Source organism: Trachemys scripta, chromosome 1, assembly GCF_013100865.1.
Source record: "Trachemys scripta elegans isolate TJP31775 chromosome 1, CAS_Tse_1.0, whole genome shotgun sequence".
In the NCBI taxonomy this organism is placed as follows: Eukaryota; Metazoa; Chordata; order Testudines; family Emydidae; genus Trachemys; species Trachemys scripta.
In genome coordinates, this window is record NC_048298.1 from 335,695,057 (window position 1) to 335,710,848 (window position 15,792).

The following is a 15,792-nucleotide window of genomic DNA, read 5'->3' on the forward strand; positions in this document are numbered from 1 at the left end:
CTGTGTTAACTGCAGGAAACTTAGGGGCCCACCAACATTCTCTCCATTTAAATTAAAAAAATTATATATATATATATATTAGTTACTAGGACTTAAAAACCTATCAACCTGCCTGACGCACCTGTTGGCAGATGCTACCGGTGTGGTGCTCTGCTTTCTCCTCTGTTGATATCACTGGGCTGCGTGCGTGTGTTCCCTCTGTGTACTGTCCCAGCTCTGCAGATAGCGGATACAGCAAACCCGACGAGAGCCCCCAATGACCACAGAGTCCAGTAAAGTATGAAGGCACCTCGGCCAGGTTTATTGCGACCTTGGACACAATTGCAGTTCCCCGTAGATTACTTAGTCTACCGGGCATACTACAAGAAAGTGCCTCTTGGCAATGGACCCGGCTCAGCCCGTGGCAGGACTTTCCACTGCCCCCTCGGCCGGACAAAGACACCACCTCAGGGATACATTCTTTTACACAGGTACAGACAAGTTACACATCACTCCTGACGTATTAAGGTGCAACTCCTCTATGCAGCAAGGTACAACCCTTCTCTCACCTTGTACACGTTGGTTCGATCAAAACAACTCTATCCATCATTTTCCCTTTTGCCCCTGTCACTGGGATGGGTCAGCCTGTTCCATGTTATCTGTGGAATGTTCCCGTATGATATGTCTTGGTACCATGTTTATACTTTAACTTTGCTAGGTGAATATATATATTTATGCAACATCAGCCCTTTCCTTGCCAGCTTCTGTGAGCAGGGCCTGCCTCTGGCTCACAGCTTAACTTTGCATTATGTTAGCAAAGTCTTGACCATTACTCTAGTTCAGGCCTCATACTGGGCCTTTATCAGGGCCTTCACTTACTACACCACCCTCCCCAATTTCCCAGCATCACTGCACTAGAATTCTTACTCCTTGCCTAGACCTGGGAACAGCTGCTCCATAAAGCTCTAGGCCAGCATTTTAAAGTGTTGGTGCGTAGAAGTCACGTCCCCTAATCTGTATTCAGGCATGCACATAAGTGGCTTGGCCTTCCAAAGGCACCAAGAATCTGCCCCTTCTGCTGAGCTGATGGGAGTCGAGAGCTCTGCAGCTGGGAAAGTAAAGCACTTAGTCACCGAAATACAGAGTAAGGCAGCGTAATGTTCAGGCCAGGCCCACAAGGCTGAACACGTTGTCTAGTGATTAGCCCTTGGAATGATCCAACTGAAGGTTGCCCTCAGGGAAGGATCTCACTCCCTGATTGAGCGATTTTACTGCCACGTCCCAAGTGCTACCTCCAATTCCTGTCTCTTGCACTACAGCTCAGAGGGTTTCATCAGCCTAGGTCCATCAGATCTTGGCACAGGGGGGAGAGAAATGGTACATTTGGAAGAAGCAAACTTGCCATTAAAAACAAAACCCCAATTTAAAGGGTCAATGCTCCCAGGGGATTACAGCTACAGGCCCAGCTTTGTTCCAGAAGATGAGCAGAAATAAAGAGCTCAGAGCCTAGAGGCCGACATGTTAGTGGCTGGAGGCAGCGTGGAAGAGGCCAGAGACGATCTCCGAGCGCAGACAGGACAGTCAGTGCTAGCGAGGGCTCCTGCCGTGGGTGCAGTTTGCAGACGTGGCAGGCTCAGAAAGGGGCCTCCCAGGAGCCACGGGCAGCCATCATCGCGCGTTTCAGCTGCTCGTAGGTCACAAACATCACCACGTTCCAGGATCCCAGCCGCAGGAACGAGGGCATGAACCTAGAGCCAGCGAGAGGGGAGAAGAATCACAGCTAGTTCCGGGGGATGAGACTGCTCAGATCTCTGCCTGTGATTCACTCCCCCACACGTGGGGCAGCCCCAGGAGGAGATAAGCCAGCGAGAGTGACGTTGATGTGAATTAAGTGCTTCTTCCGTAGGGAACGGGACACCTGGATTTAGCCAGATCAGTCTCACCTATGTGCGCAGTTCAGCTGCAGACAGACTAGAACAGGTGGGACGGGGCTCCAAGAATCTTAATTGGCAGGTCAAACGGGTTCAGTTTCTAAGCAAGGCGGTCGGAGTTTGCAATGCTGACAGCTAGCCTGGAATCAGAGTCAAGCCAGACCCTTCCCTCCTTATACCTCACCAGCAAGGAGGGCTCAGTTATTCCCTCCGTCACATCAGTGGCAGCCCTTTGCCTCCAGGTGTTCATGGCCCAACTTAGGGCTCCGTTGAAGTGTGAGAATAGGGCAGCTAGCGCTCCAGCGGCTGGGCTGGCTCTGCAGGGCTCACACCGCTTGCTGCTGGTTTACTCCTTTAGTATGGAATCCGCAGAGCTGCCCCTGGACCGCACAGGAACAGATCCGCAATCAGGAACGGGCCCTTCCTGCACACGGTTCCTTTGAAATACAACTGCCCCATCAACTCAGCCACCGGCATCCAGATCCACCTCTGAAGGGCTGGTCACCGCTGGGAATGGATCCATCCAAGGATGGCTCCATCCTCTTCCCTTCCCCCTCCCAGTGCTCTGTGGGTATCAGTTCGTCCCTGATGTGCTAGCCTGGGCCAGGGAGCCCCACACTTGAAGTCACGGGCTTCAGATCCTCCAAGCAGAACCATTCTGTAGCCCAAGGTTTTAAAATCCTCCAACACTTGCAGCTTCCCTAGCCTGGGGGGTTTTTGCTTGCGGTCTCAGTGCAGAGCTTTGCCATGCACAGATCAGCTGCTGGGGCTCCACCTCAGAGGTGGTTGCCTTTCAGTGGCAGGTGCAGGGACGCTGGTACACCCAACACAGCCCTACATGAGGTGGGTGGCATAGAGCTCCTATTGCTTGAATTCTCTACTCACCCCTTGTAGAAAGCCATGGGCCCCTCCTTCCTCAGCATGGTGAGGGCACAGCTGACGGCACTTCCATAGTGGCCGGGGGCAGAGTTCATGTATCTGGTCTTCACTACATCGACGGGGGAAGCAATGAGCGTGGTGCAGAAGCCAGCCCCGAAGGCAGAGGTGAAGTGACACGGGAGGTTATCTGCCAGACAGGAGAGGGGACGGGCACCTGAGCATGCATGTCAGTAACCTGGCCCACAGCTGCTCGTGGGCTAATCTAGCACCACTATTGCCAAAGCGCTCACTAGGGGACAACACACAGCGTCAGGCCAGGCAGCACACCCTGACCCCCTCCCTCCTGGTGCAGTTCCACAGGACTTTCTGGGAGCCTGTCCAGGAGGCAGGCAGCCCTGCATGTCAGGTGCAAAGCTCTATGGGATCTCCCAGCAGGCCAGGCTAGAGCCAATGATCTGCTGCTACCTAGATCCACCTGCCATTGCCCCCTGCACGGCAGCCAAGGACTGGCTCCACTAGCCCCTTGTGGCCTGGGAATGTTTCTTCTCACTCCACCCTCTGAGCCAGCAGCAGCCCCTCTTTTCCAGCTGTGCAGGGGAGAATAAGCCAGGCATCTCTTCTGGCCAATGCAATAGGAGATGGGTGGGTCATTCCAGCCGTGCAATAGTTACAGTGCCTGAGTAAAGCCGGCTGATTTCCAGCGATTGCTCAGGGCAGGCAGGAACATGCTAGCAGATGTTACTCTGGCATGACTTCCCACATCTCACTTAGGACTGTCGCAATCTCCCTTTTTAAGATTGGGAGTCCACGTTCTCAGTCAGAATTGGGTCCGTCCCTATCTAGCCCTGGATGGCCTTTAGCCCCCTCACCACCTGGTGAAGTCTGAACTGAGAGCACTCAGACACAAGGTCAGCATCCTGCACTGGCGAGCCGGAGTTTTAAGGGACCCTGCTGAAGCAGGCCTGACACCCACCAGTCATGAGGTTGTATTTGAGCAGCATGTCCTTGATCAGGTCGTAGGTCACCAATTCCGTGCAATTCACAATCGCGTTACGGGCCACGTTGGGGGATGTTCCTGTAGAACAAGGAAAAAAAAGTTGTCAGCAAAACGGATGCTCTGGGTACGTCTACATTGTGTAAGCTCACGGCAGCAAGACGCAGAGCCCAGGCCACCTGACTCAGGCAACAGGGCTAAAAACAGCCATGTAAATGCTCCTGGGGTGACCAGACAGCAAGTATGAAAAATCGGGATGGGGGGGTAATAGGAGCCTATATAAGAAAAAGGCCCAAAAATCAGGACTGTCCCTATAAAATCTGGTCACCCTAAAAACTCCTGCTCGAGCTCTGAAACCCAGCGGAACGTCTACACTACTATTTGTAGCCCCGTAGCGCACGCCCCAGTCAGTTGACCCAGGCTCTGAGACTTGCTGCCGCAGGGTTTTTGGGTAGTGTAGCTGAACTGGGTGTTGGTTTAGAACCACCCCCTCCCACAGAGGGTTCGGGAACCACACAAACCTTTCCACAGCCCTTTGAGTCCCTCCTCCTTGGCAATGGTCTTATAGGCATCCATAGTCCCCTGGTATTGCCTGCCACCCTCCACTCGGGCCTGGGCCTGGAACCGCACTTTCACCACGTCCGTTGGCTGGGCAACGGCCACAGCCATCGCTCCGGTGGTACAGCCAGCCAGGAGGCGGCTACCGATGCCGGCACCTAGCGAAGAGAGCAGGGAAGAGAGTGAGAGGCCAGAAAGGAAGGTCAAGTTAACCCAGGGGAGCTGCTGACTCTACAGGGTTTAGCTTCTGTCCTGGGTCCACACAGGGCCCCCAGTCAGTGCTCTGTATCTGAGCCCCTTGCAATCTAGTGTCACCTCGCAACACCCCTGTGAGATGGGGCAGGGCTGTTACCCAGTGGGCAGATGTCACAGAGCCTGGAGCAGAAGGAGGAACTGAACGCTGGTCTCCCATGGCCCAGACTAGCCCTCTAACCACTGGGCCATGCTTCCTCTCCACCCTTTCCTAGCCTGCTCTACCCCCAGGAGTGGAGTCCCTTGAGTACGGTTATCCCCATTAACTGAGAAACAGAAGCAGAGGCGGGGTTAAGTGACTCACCCCAATGCCACAGAACAGCTCCCAAACCTCCTACTTCCCTGGGCCTTACCCACAAAGCCATCCTTCCCCTCAGGATGTTGGAGCTACACCCAACCCTCACGTAGCAACTGCTGTCGCCACCACGAGCAGCCGTGTGCACAGCTGTGTGCACAGCCAAGCCTCTACATGGCTCCATTATTGGCTGTCTAGAACAGTGCCTGTAAATACACAGGCCTCTCTTGGGATCTCTCAGCAGAGCCCAATTGCCACCTGACCCCAACAGAAACGAATTTCAGCACAGCTAACCCCACTGCAATGGAGACCCTCCAGGGCACATCACGGGGACTGAACCCACGACCTCTGGATGGAAGAGCAGGAGCCTTTATTGCCTGAGCTAGAGGACCTGGCCCATTAGCTTGGAAGCCTTAGCAGCTGCAAACCTTTACCCACTCCAGCCACTAGAGGGAGACAAAGGCCCACCCCAAGTTAAAGGAGGCTAACGGGCACTCACGCTCTGATCCCCTGGTGTAGAACTGCTTCACCGAGTCATACAGCCCGATACGGACTGACGCGAAGCTCATCTGACGCTGGAGCCCAGCCACCAGGCCGTTGTACAGGCTCGTGGGACCTTCCGTCTTCACCATGGTGGCAATGGTGCCAAAGACACCTTTGTACTGAGCAGCTTTTGTGTTAGCTGCTGACTTGGTCTCTCCTTGGATCTGTACAGGAGAGAATGGGATGAAGAGGCTTTACAGGGATTTGGGGCCCTGGCCCAACTCACTACCCCAGCCCACGAGCGGCCTGCGTTGAAATGCGATCCAGATTCCCCTCCTGGAGACCGGGGGCTTTTCTGCACCTTCAGGTCCTTTATTGTTAAAACACAAATTGCAAACAGACAGAGCGGTGAGTCAGGGGGGCACCGGCCGCCTAACGCGTATCACACAGTAGCACAAGTTTACAGCCAGAGCGGGCCGTGTCCCAGCACCCTGGGTCTGGGCCGACGTCCAGTGCCCCGTACAAAGGGGTAGAGGGTTAAATTTAAATGAGCTCTGAAGAGTCTGGGGGAGCAACTGCCCACCCGGCCCCATAGCAAGTGACACCCCCACTGCTGGCCTTAAACTATGAACGAAGCCCCATCACCCCAAATCTGAGCCGAGTGCAGAAGCCAGTCTCAGAGCCCCACTGACCCAAGCCGGGTTTGCACAAAGAGCCCAACCCAATTCACGGCCATAGAGGTCCATGCAGCCCATCCCCTGACGTCCAGGAAAGCCGGCTCAGGCTTTAGACGAATCACAGCAGCTTCTGTTTCCCCCTCCTCCAATCCAAGGTCCTCGTTTGGAGAGGCACGGCACTCCCTCCCCGGCGGCGGGGCTCGTGGGCGTGCTCAGTGCTTGACAAGAAGCGCTCAGCCCCTTGCAGGATCAGCCCCATGGCTGAAGGGTTAAACGTGCCCGGCTTAGCTATGCAATGGGGGGGGGGGGGGGGAAGTGGACTACACATTGTTAGAGGGGTACGCACCAAGGAGGGGGCAGTACAAATGGGAAGAAGGAAAATTCAGACAGACAATCAGGAGCAGCCTGGGATCTACACTAAAGTGTATTCGACTGTGGCACTACTGCCCAAGGAAAGTGGCAGCACCATTGGTTAGGCTCACACTCTAGCACGCTCGCTGGACTGGCTGAGAACACACGTTGTTACAGATTAAATACTAAGGCACATCTGCCATTGCTCAGCAACGTGCAGCGACAGCAGCTCAAGCCGCGTCCGCCACAAGGAGACGGAGCTCAGCATGGGCCCCGAGACCCCTGTGCATGCGCCTGCAGAAGTTCTCACCTGCAGTCGGACTTTGGCCGTGTCCAGGGGGAAGGTGATCAGATCTGCGATGCACGCGGCCGTCCCAGCCCCTAGAAACTTCACTGTGGCTGTTGGGGGGACATCGGTGGGCTTGAATCCAACCATTCTGCAAGCTTCTGAGTGGCTCTGGAGATGCCAAGTGATGCACGAGGAGCGGAAAGGAGGCAAGTTGCGTTCCGATGTAGTGAAGGGCAGGACAAACGGACTCTGCCCCAGTCTAGATGGGACAGAAACAGGAGTGGTAAATAGAGCTCTAAAATCCGGGTGTCACCCTACCACTTTCTACACTGCGTCCGTCAAGGATCACCACACACATTAAGCAACGCGCCACCCCGGCATCTGGTTCTCCGACCACGGGATACAAGTGACTCCCATGTATTCCAAGAGGAGATGCTTCTTTCTCAGGGGTCGGCAACCTTTCAGAAGTGGTGTGCCGAGTCTTCGTTTATTCACTCTGATTTAAGGTTTTGTGTGCCAGTAATACATTTTAAGAAGGTCTCTTTCTATAAGTCTATAATATGTAATTAAACTACTGTTGTATGTAAAGTAAATAAGGTTTTTAAAATGTTTAAGATGCTTCATTTAAAAATTAAATTAAAATGCAGAGCCCCCGGCCCGGTGGCCAGGACCCGGGCACTGTGAGTGCCACTGAAAAATTAGCTTGTATGCCAACTTTGGCATGCGTGCCATAGGGTGCCTACCCCTGTTCTATCCCGTGGCAGGAGAGACAGGCAGAGGGCTTTTGCCATTCGTAACACATGTTTTTCAAATGGGCAAATGGAGTCAGAATCAACAGCAGAGCAGAGACTAGCAGCGACAGGAAACCTGGCTGCATGTTCCCTGCTCTAACCACTAGACCACACTGCCTTCTGCTTTGGCTTCCATGCTAAACTTGGATTAAACACATTTAAGTATCTAGCAGAGAGAGGAGTTAAGGCATTGCTGCTTAAATAGGTTACTAGCCTGCTAGCTAAATGTAACCTATCCTGTCTGCATTTACTGCCTCTGGGGGTTTGAGAGACACCCCCTCCACTCTGGCCCACACTGAATACTGGTCCTTAGAGTTTAGGGTACTGGGCTGAAATAGCCAGTAGTCAGCATTTGGTACATTTGTGTTTATTATCTGGGCCATGCAAGACCTGCCCTGAGCGATCCATTTCCCCGCTCTTGAGAGCGGGAGTTTTGCAAAACTCCTGCAAATAGGGAAGTTGTCACTAAGCAACCAGCATGTGTTTTTTTTTAAGACAAAAGTTTTGGGGCGTTGAGGATTAGCAGGTGATTTCATTGCTAACCCAACCCCCACTCTGGGTCTGTCTGGTCAGGCTCTCATTCAACAGTAACAACATTTTTATTTTTAGTTCCTTAAAAACAGGAGGAGAGTTCTTCCAAGTTTGTTTTGATGAGACCATTGGATGCCAGACTGAGGTGCACAGCCTCAGTGCAAAACCAGGGCGGAGGTGGCAGACGTGCTTGTAGGGCGGCATCAGGACCCAGGGCCAGTCAAGTCCAGTAACCCACGCGGATGGAAAGCTGGAGATGAAGGCGATTTGTTTCGCCAGTTGTGGCTAACATTTCCCCATACAATGACATCACTAACCACCCCCAGCTAGATTCTAAAGGCTTGCTTTGTTCCATGGAAAGACTGTTGTCCTAGTGACTGATGGGGTTGATACAACATGCATCAGCCGAGCATGGAGCTCAGATCTGACTGGGTGCACCGATTGCTAGGCTGTGACCAGCAGAGAAACCTGGCTGCCATTGTCCAAGATGTGGTTGCCACGTGGTGGTTAGACAGCTTAAACACGCAGCCCTTCCCCCCTGGGACAGTGACCAATATAAGGGATCAAAACTCCACAGCTTGACTTTGCACAGATCAAAGTCGTTTTAAACAGCACAGATACAGAACGAGCCTGGAAACTTCAGAGTGGTGTAGGGAGAACTCCCACAAAACAAGCATACACCAATGTGAGCGTTCATAATATCCAGGAGCACCGAACACATTCGGAGAGAAAAACTGGATTAACTGTGACCATGGTAGAACTGCTTCCCACAGGGATCTGGTGGAGAAAGAAGCCCTAGTCCATGATGGAGTGATCACCTCATTAAAGGTTTGACTGCAGGGGCTCGCAAAGCAGCCTGCTACAAGAGGAGGTGGTAGAAGATTCTTGTCCAGCAAAGGAAGGATGATCTCGTGGTTAAAGTTTAGGACTAGAAATCAAAGTCTGGGCTCTATTCTCAGTTCTGCCAGAAGAGTCACTTAGGGGGACTCTACATGACAGCTGGTGCAGTGCTCAAGGGCAGCACAATGCTACTCGACCTAGTGCATTAAAAATAGCCTGGCCCCATCGGACACTAGCCACCCACGTTCAAACCTGCCCGACCTGCTACCCCTCGCTGCTAGTTTTAGCAGGCTGGCGCCAATGAAGCTAGCACCGGTGCTGGACAGCAGGCTTGCAGCTGCAGTGTAGACACATCCCTAGCCTCCCTGTGAATGGGGAAACCAACATACCAAACTGGAACGACTTCTCATGGGTGCTGTAAAGAACAGTTCAGTCTAAAGTGCCCCTAAACAGGCATCGAAACAGATCCAGACTGAGGCACCTCGATAGAGCTGTAGTATTGAGACACAAATCTGAACATTGGGGCCTGTGAAGTGCTTTGAGAGCCTTAGATGGAAAACGTTACAGGTTGTTAGTCCCTCACAGGAATGTCAGGGTTATTGTCCGTGATCAGGTTTCTTGTATCTTTCTCCAGAGCACCTGGTACTGATCCATAAGCTAGTGTCTGGCTGCAGTAAGCGGACCCACTACTGGCCCACCCTGCTATGGCAATTCCTGTGTCCCTAAAAGAAAACCCTCCGACATTGCATACACATATCGGCATGTCTAGCTGTAGGACTAGTCCAATACACACTGGCATCAGGAGACCATCTGTATCCAAGTACAGTTTCTGCTGGCTGCGTTTCCATGACCAATGCACGTCCTGTCCCAGAATCAAGCTGTAGATTCTCTCTCCCCTGAACAGAAACTGATGTAGATGGGACCAGTGGCTACCCAGATGGGAGGCCAGTCACAGATCTAGGAATCCCCTATTACGGATAAAACCTGCCTTTATCTTTATCTGAGCAGATAGCAGCAAACTGCATTTCAATAGTGTGTCCAAATGGACACCAACAGAGCTGGGACATGATCGTGGTAGCAGTTGGGTCCCACGTACTCCAGAAGATGGGTGGGGGAGGGATAGCTCAGTGGTTTGAGCGTTGGCCTGCTAAACCCAGGGTTGTGAGTTCAATCCTTGAGGGGGCCATTTAAGGAATGGGGGTAAAAATCTATCTGGGGATTTGTCCTGCTTTGAGCCAGGGGGTTGGACTAGATGACCTCCTGAGGTCCCTTCCAACCCTGATATTCTAGGATGCTAAGATCAAGCTGCCAGGTGACCGTTCTTGGCATGGCAAAAATTGTAGTGTTGTCTGTGAGTGGCATTTTTCCATATCCCTCAGCACTGGCCTCACTCTGCTCCAGTGGGCACAGAGCTAGGCCAACAGTGAATGCTTTTTAAAAGCCAATCTGTAGTTTTATAGAACTGTTTCAAAAGGAGGTTCTCAGACAAGCCAGTCCAGTGGCAAGAGCTGCAGTAGCAGCTGGCTAGTAGCCACCATGCTGGAGCACAATCCTAGCTAGGGTAGGACACTTCTGGTCCCAGTGTGGACAGGATCTGCAGTGGCCTTCACTAAAATTTTCCTACATGGGTGGGGTTCCCCATTGTAACCACATCATGGCTGGAGATGAGGCAACAGGAACTGAGAACTGTCACCCTCCGTGCAGCAGGGTGTTTTCTTGCTGACATCTCTCTAAATGGGGTAATTACCACCCTAAATTAATGTTTCCACTGGTTAGAAGGATGAGAGAGAGGGGCACCGCTTTATTGCCTCCTGAAGTCGCTGTAGAAAGCAGGGCTGTTGGTCAAGCTAGGCTAGAACACGTGGTCTGAGATCTTGCAGAACGACCATTTCACAGAGGTCTAGACTCATATACAACCCTCTGGTTGCTGGAGATTAGACTTTGGCTTTATGGACTCCACATATTAAAGAGACTTGCAGCGTACTAAATTAGAGACCAGTAATGCAGCCCTCATTTTGTGATCAGCAACTGCAATCAGACCACCAACCTCAAACCTGGTGAGGCTGCTCTTTGTAGAGTTAAAAGAGCAGGAGTACTTGTGGCACCTTAGAGCCGGGGTCGGCAACCTTTCAGAAGTGGTGTGCCGAGTCTTCATTTATTCACTCGAATTTAAGGTGTCACGTGCCGGTAATACAGTTAACTTTTTAGAAGGTCTCTTTCTAGAAGTCTATAATATATAACTAAACTATTGTTATACATAAAGTAAATAAAGTTTTTAAAATGTTTAAGCAGCTTTATTTAAAATTAAATTAAAATGCAGAGCCCCCCGGACGAGTGGCCAGGAGCCAAGCAGTGAGAGTGCCACTGAAAATCAGCTTGTGTGCCACCTTCGGCACATGTGCCATAGGTTGCCTACCCAGCCTTAGAGACTAACAAATGTGAGTCTAAGCTTTCATGGGCTACAGCCCACTTTGTCGGATGCATAGAACGGAACACACAGAAAGATATTTATACATACAGAGAACATGAAAAGGTGGGAGTAGCCAGACCAACTGGCAGAGGCCAATCAATTGAGATGAGTGATCATCAGCAGGAGAGAGAAAAAAAAACACATTGAAGTGATCATCGAGATGACCCATAGAAGGTGTGAGGATATTTTAACATGAGGAAATAGATTCCATTAGTGTAATGACCCAACCATTTAGGGTGACCAGATGTCCCGATTTTATAGGGACAGTCTTTATTTTTGGGTCTTTTTCTTATGTAGACTCCTATTACCCTCAACCCCTGTCCCGATTTTTCACACTTGCTGTCTGGTCACCCTACAACCATTCCCAGTCTCTGTTCAAACTCAAGTTAATTGTATCTAATTTGTATATTAATTCAAGTTCAGCAGTCTCTTTGTTAGTCTCTAAGGTGCCACAAGTACTCCTAGTCTCTCTTTTGAGTCTGTTTTTGAAGTTTTTTTGTTGCAAAATTGCATTCATGAGTAGAAATCCATTTAACAATCCCACCTGAAAGACGAGACTTTTAACCGAGAGGCACCTAGCACGGATCTACCAAGTCAGAATTAGGTTTTAGCTCAATTTGTTTTATGAAGTTAGTGCTCAGACTTTAGTCCCAGAGGCAAGAGTGCTACCAACTCTGTCAGATGCAGCCAAAAAGCACTACGGAAGACAGTCTCTTGAAGCGTTACCTTAGTCAAGGAATTCAGGACGACTTTCTGTTTGATCAGGATTCTCTAAAGGTGTCCCGCTCGTCAAATTTGCTTAGTGCAACGACTATCTGATCCCCCTGGTTTTCCATAGAAACTCGTTTAGAAACAAGACACTTGATAATCATAATCCTTATCCTGGGGAGGGAAAGGAGAGCACACATTGGAGCAAAGCACATTTCACACGGCTAAGTTTTGCAAGTATTCAAGATAGGACAGTGACGCAAAAGTGGCATCTGAACAGCGGCCAGCGTGCAAAGGAAACGTAATCCAGCATCAATCCGGACCCGCTGCGTATTGATCTGCACGGAGACCCCGCTCTGCAGTTACAGCTATATCAGTGCCTGGGGTCAGAACCAGCGAAGACCGGCGGGTCACTGCAGCAGCCCGCAGGCAATCAGACAGCATGAAAAAGTGAGACAAAAAGCAGGAAAAGCCCCGCCCCACTAGTCTTGTGCCCAGGGTGGCTCAGGGATCGCGGATCAACACCTGGATCGTCTCGCCCACGTGACTAGGGATTTCAAAGCGCAAGGCGAGTCACTTCAAGCCCCGGTTTGCCATCCTCGGGCACACGCGGGCTGGATCGGCGTCTCCCTTAGACAGCGAAGACTTGGGCTAGTCCTTGCGACGTGAGGGCAGATGTGGGGGTCGAGGGGCACTGGGGTCCTAAATCCTCTCGGCGCGTTGGGAAGCCTCCCCCCAACCCACGCGCCTAACCCCAGACAGAGGTTACAACGCCGGGCGGGGGCAGCGCGTTCCGGACCTTTAGCTCCGCAAGGGAAGCCCCAGAAACCATCCCGCGGGGAGCCCGGGCGCCTCCCGCCCTGCGCCCCGCTCCCCAGCAGCCCCAGCGCCGCCCGGGGGGCAATTCCCCCTCTCCGCCCCCCAGGTCTCGGGTCACCAGGGCAGAGGCAGCGAAGCGCTGCAGGGGCCGGAGCCCACCCAGGGGCGCCCAGGCCGGAGGGATCGCGGCTCCCAGGGGCCGTGGCGGGATCAGCCCCGCCATGCGCCCAGCTGCGGCTTCCGGGGGCGCCCGGGACAGGGACTGACCTGAGCCCGAGGGGGAGAAGCGGCAGCGGCACCGATCGCAGGAGGAGGAGCCTCCGGGTGGCTGCCGCTTTATACCGCCCCGGGAGCCGGCATGAGCCGCCCCGCCCAGCCCCCGCCGCCGCTCAGCTCCGTCCCGCCCCCATGACAGGGGACCCCCCCCCATGAGCGGGGTCTCAGGGACTAACAACCCCAAGAGGCGGCGAAGGGGGCCGGTGAGAAACCCCCTTCCACGCGGGGTGTGTGCGGGGGCAGCAGGTGCCCAGCACCGGGGGGTGCGATTCCCCCACGTGCGCCGCCAGCGACCGTCTGACCCCCAGCGCCCCACTTCCCGACGGACTCTTGAGAGTCACCCCCCTCACCCCAGCAGTCACCCTATTCCCTGCCCTCCTCACCCCACTGATCGCCCCACTCCCTGCCTGCCCTTCCCCCACTGATCGCCCCATTCCCTGCCCCCGTGTTACCCCCACCCCACTGATCGCCCCACTCCCTGCCTGCCCTTCCCCCACTGATCGCCCCATTCCCTGCCCCCGTGTTACTCCATCCCACTGATCGCCCCACTCCCTGCCTGCCCTTCCCCCACTGATCGCCCCATTCACTGCCCCCGTGTTACTCCATCCCACTGATTGCCCTATTTCCTGCCTGGGCTGATCGGGAGACAGGGCAGCATCCCACTGCCCTAGCCAATGGGAGAGCAGTGCTAGGAAGGGATGGGAGCAGGTGCTCTGATGAAGGTTAGGAGGCTGCTGAGGCAGGGCTGATGGCCCCGCCCTGGTGCAGAGGTGGGGTGAGTGTTATCTGTCAGCACAGCTGAGTTGGCGATCAAAGGTTGCAGAGGGCGACTGGTCCCATGAGGTGACACAGGCGAACCAGCTGGAAGCAGTAAGTCCATGGCAGGGAGAGGTGAAAAAGGCACTGCTCAGCTGTTCCCTGGGCTATCCAGTGCCGCTGCTGAAGTCAGACACTAACAGACCCTGACACGGAGTGTAGCTTGTCTCTCTCTCTCGGTTCCTCAGGAGGTCAGTCAGTTGGAGAGTTCAACCAACCAAGCAAAAGTGAAAACATCCTGCAGAGAACAACAAAACAATGGCCAGGAACTTTTTGCCCTGGGGCTTGACCGGCTCAGGGGGCTGCTAGTGGGACAAAAAGTCTTTCGCCTCTACAGCACTGGTGCAGGTTTGGTGTAGATTGGCAGGCACCCAAAGTTGCCACCATCTGATGGCTACTCAGTGGCCTGTGCAGCGGACAAGTGCCCACCTCACAAAACCCACCCTCAAAGAATCCAAGGGACCTTAAGAGGTCAACTAGTCCAGCCCCCAGTAACGAGGCAGGACCAAGTAACCCTAGATCTCACAGGTGTTTGTCCAACCTATTCTTAAAAACCTCCTAGGGACTTCACAACTTCACCTAGAGGCCCCAGCGAGATGGTGACATTAACCAAAGGATGTAACAGACATGGGGGATAGATGCTCCTTTGAACCCTAGAAGTGGTCCTTTCCAAGTCAGCAGGGGTCGGTGGGAGGAGGTGCTTCTGTAAATGAAGCTTGCACTCTGCATCTCTTGTTCTGTTGTTAAGTAGGGGAGTTCAGGCACTACGAACCCAGCACTTTTCAGGAACATGAAATTCACTTGAAACCCCAAACAAAATGAAAAGGGAGGGGACAGAATGGAGATAAAAGACGGTGTAGCCGGCAGCCTGTGAGTTCATATTTCTGCTGTTATTCCAGATCCTTCTGGTTCATCGTGAATTGTCTCCGTGATACAAATGTGGCACCGTAAACCAACGGCAACTCGAATTGTGTGTGTAAAACAGGCGCCAGAAGCAAAAAGACTAAAAACGACTAATAGTCTATGGAGATTTCCCAAGTGTACCCTCATTCCTATACAATCCATCCTTATGGGCTAAGAGCTCTCTGTTTTCCGTCAGTCTCTTCACTTATAAAATGCACGCACGCTGTTCTTATTTCTAGACAGTGCTTTCGGCTGAGCTTCTGTTGCTCAAATAACCCTTGGTCAAAACACAGTCATAATCTGATATCGTCCAAGTGGAGACGATTTATTTGCTCACACACTTTCCCTGTTTAAGAGGTCTGGGAAAGATCTGTTTCCAGGGGATTGCTGTTACAGAATTGCCTGAAAAATGGAGGTAAGATTCTGTTAGCCATTTAAAATGATTTGTCTCATGCTACAGGAGACACAGGCAAGAAGTGGAGGCTTATGTTCAACCGACTGCATCCTTCTAATCACCAGAAAGGACCCCTGCTAAGAACTGTCCCTGGAAAACAAAATGATTTTGAGACATCTGTGAATCTTTTTATTGAGTTTGGACCGAAATCAGCCCTGACATAAAGATGGAAGTCAATAAGAACTGCATGCGTTCAGCACCTGGTTGCTTTTTTAGATGCCTAAGTATGGATTTGGGTGCCTCACTTTAGATGCCTCACCCTGCTCTACATCCAGAAATTGCCCCAGTTTAACTAACTTAGTTTCTACATTAATTTAGTTGAATCCTTGCCAGCGTGGACACTCGTTAATCAGTTTGAGTGCCTTAGCTGCATTCCCAAATTTGAGACTATTGGCCTTTCCACCCAGTCGTTAAGAACAGTAGTAATTGTTTTAATTACCTGAATCCTCAAAGGAATATTCAATCATGTGCATGTTCCAAGCTAGTCCTATGAAAT

The 15,792-nt window shown here is 52.3% G+C and overlaps 1 protein-coding gene across 1 annotated transcript; it reads right to left on the minus strand.

Moving 5' to 3' along the window:
• Nucleotides 1-734: 734 nt before the first annotated feature.
• Nucleotides 735-13,196, minus strand: UCP2 (uncoupling protein 2). The gene is made up of 8 exons (XM_034759196.1): nucleotides 13,115-13,196; nucleotides 12,047-12,202; nucleotides 6,710-6,947; nucleotides 5,388-5,595; nucleotides 4,305-4,499; nucleotides 3,763-3,864; nucleotides 2,796-2,976; nucleotides 735-1,727 (listed from the first exon to the last, which is right to left on the minus strand). Exons 3-8 carry the CDS (start codon nucleotides 6,833-6,835, stop codon nucleotides 1,613-1,615), a joined length of 927 nt encoding a protein of 308 aa, XP_034615087.1. The 5' UTR covers nucleotides 6,836-6,947; nucleotides 12,047-12,202; nucleotides 13,115-13,196; the 3' UTR covers nucleotides 735-1,612.
• Between the last annotated feature and the right edge of the window lie 2,596 nt (nucleotides 13,197-15,792).

What these genes read in the sequence shown, in the direction of transcription:
- UCP2 (XM_034759196.1), bottom strand. Translation starts at nt 6,835, where the DNA reads ATGGTTGGATTCAAGCCCACCGATGTCCCCCCAACAGCCACAGTGAAG. An exon ending in CGGCCAAAGTCCGACTGCAG is followed by an intron (nt 5,596 to 6,709) that starts GTGAGAACTTCT and finishes TCTCCTGTACAG; the next exon opens with ATCCAAGGAGAGACCAAGTC. An exon ending in ACTCAAAGGGCTGTGGAAAG is followed by an intron (nt 3,865 to 4,304) that starts GTTTGTGTGGTT and finishes CTTGTTCTACAG; the next exon opens with GAACATCCCCCAACGTGGCC.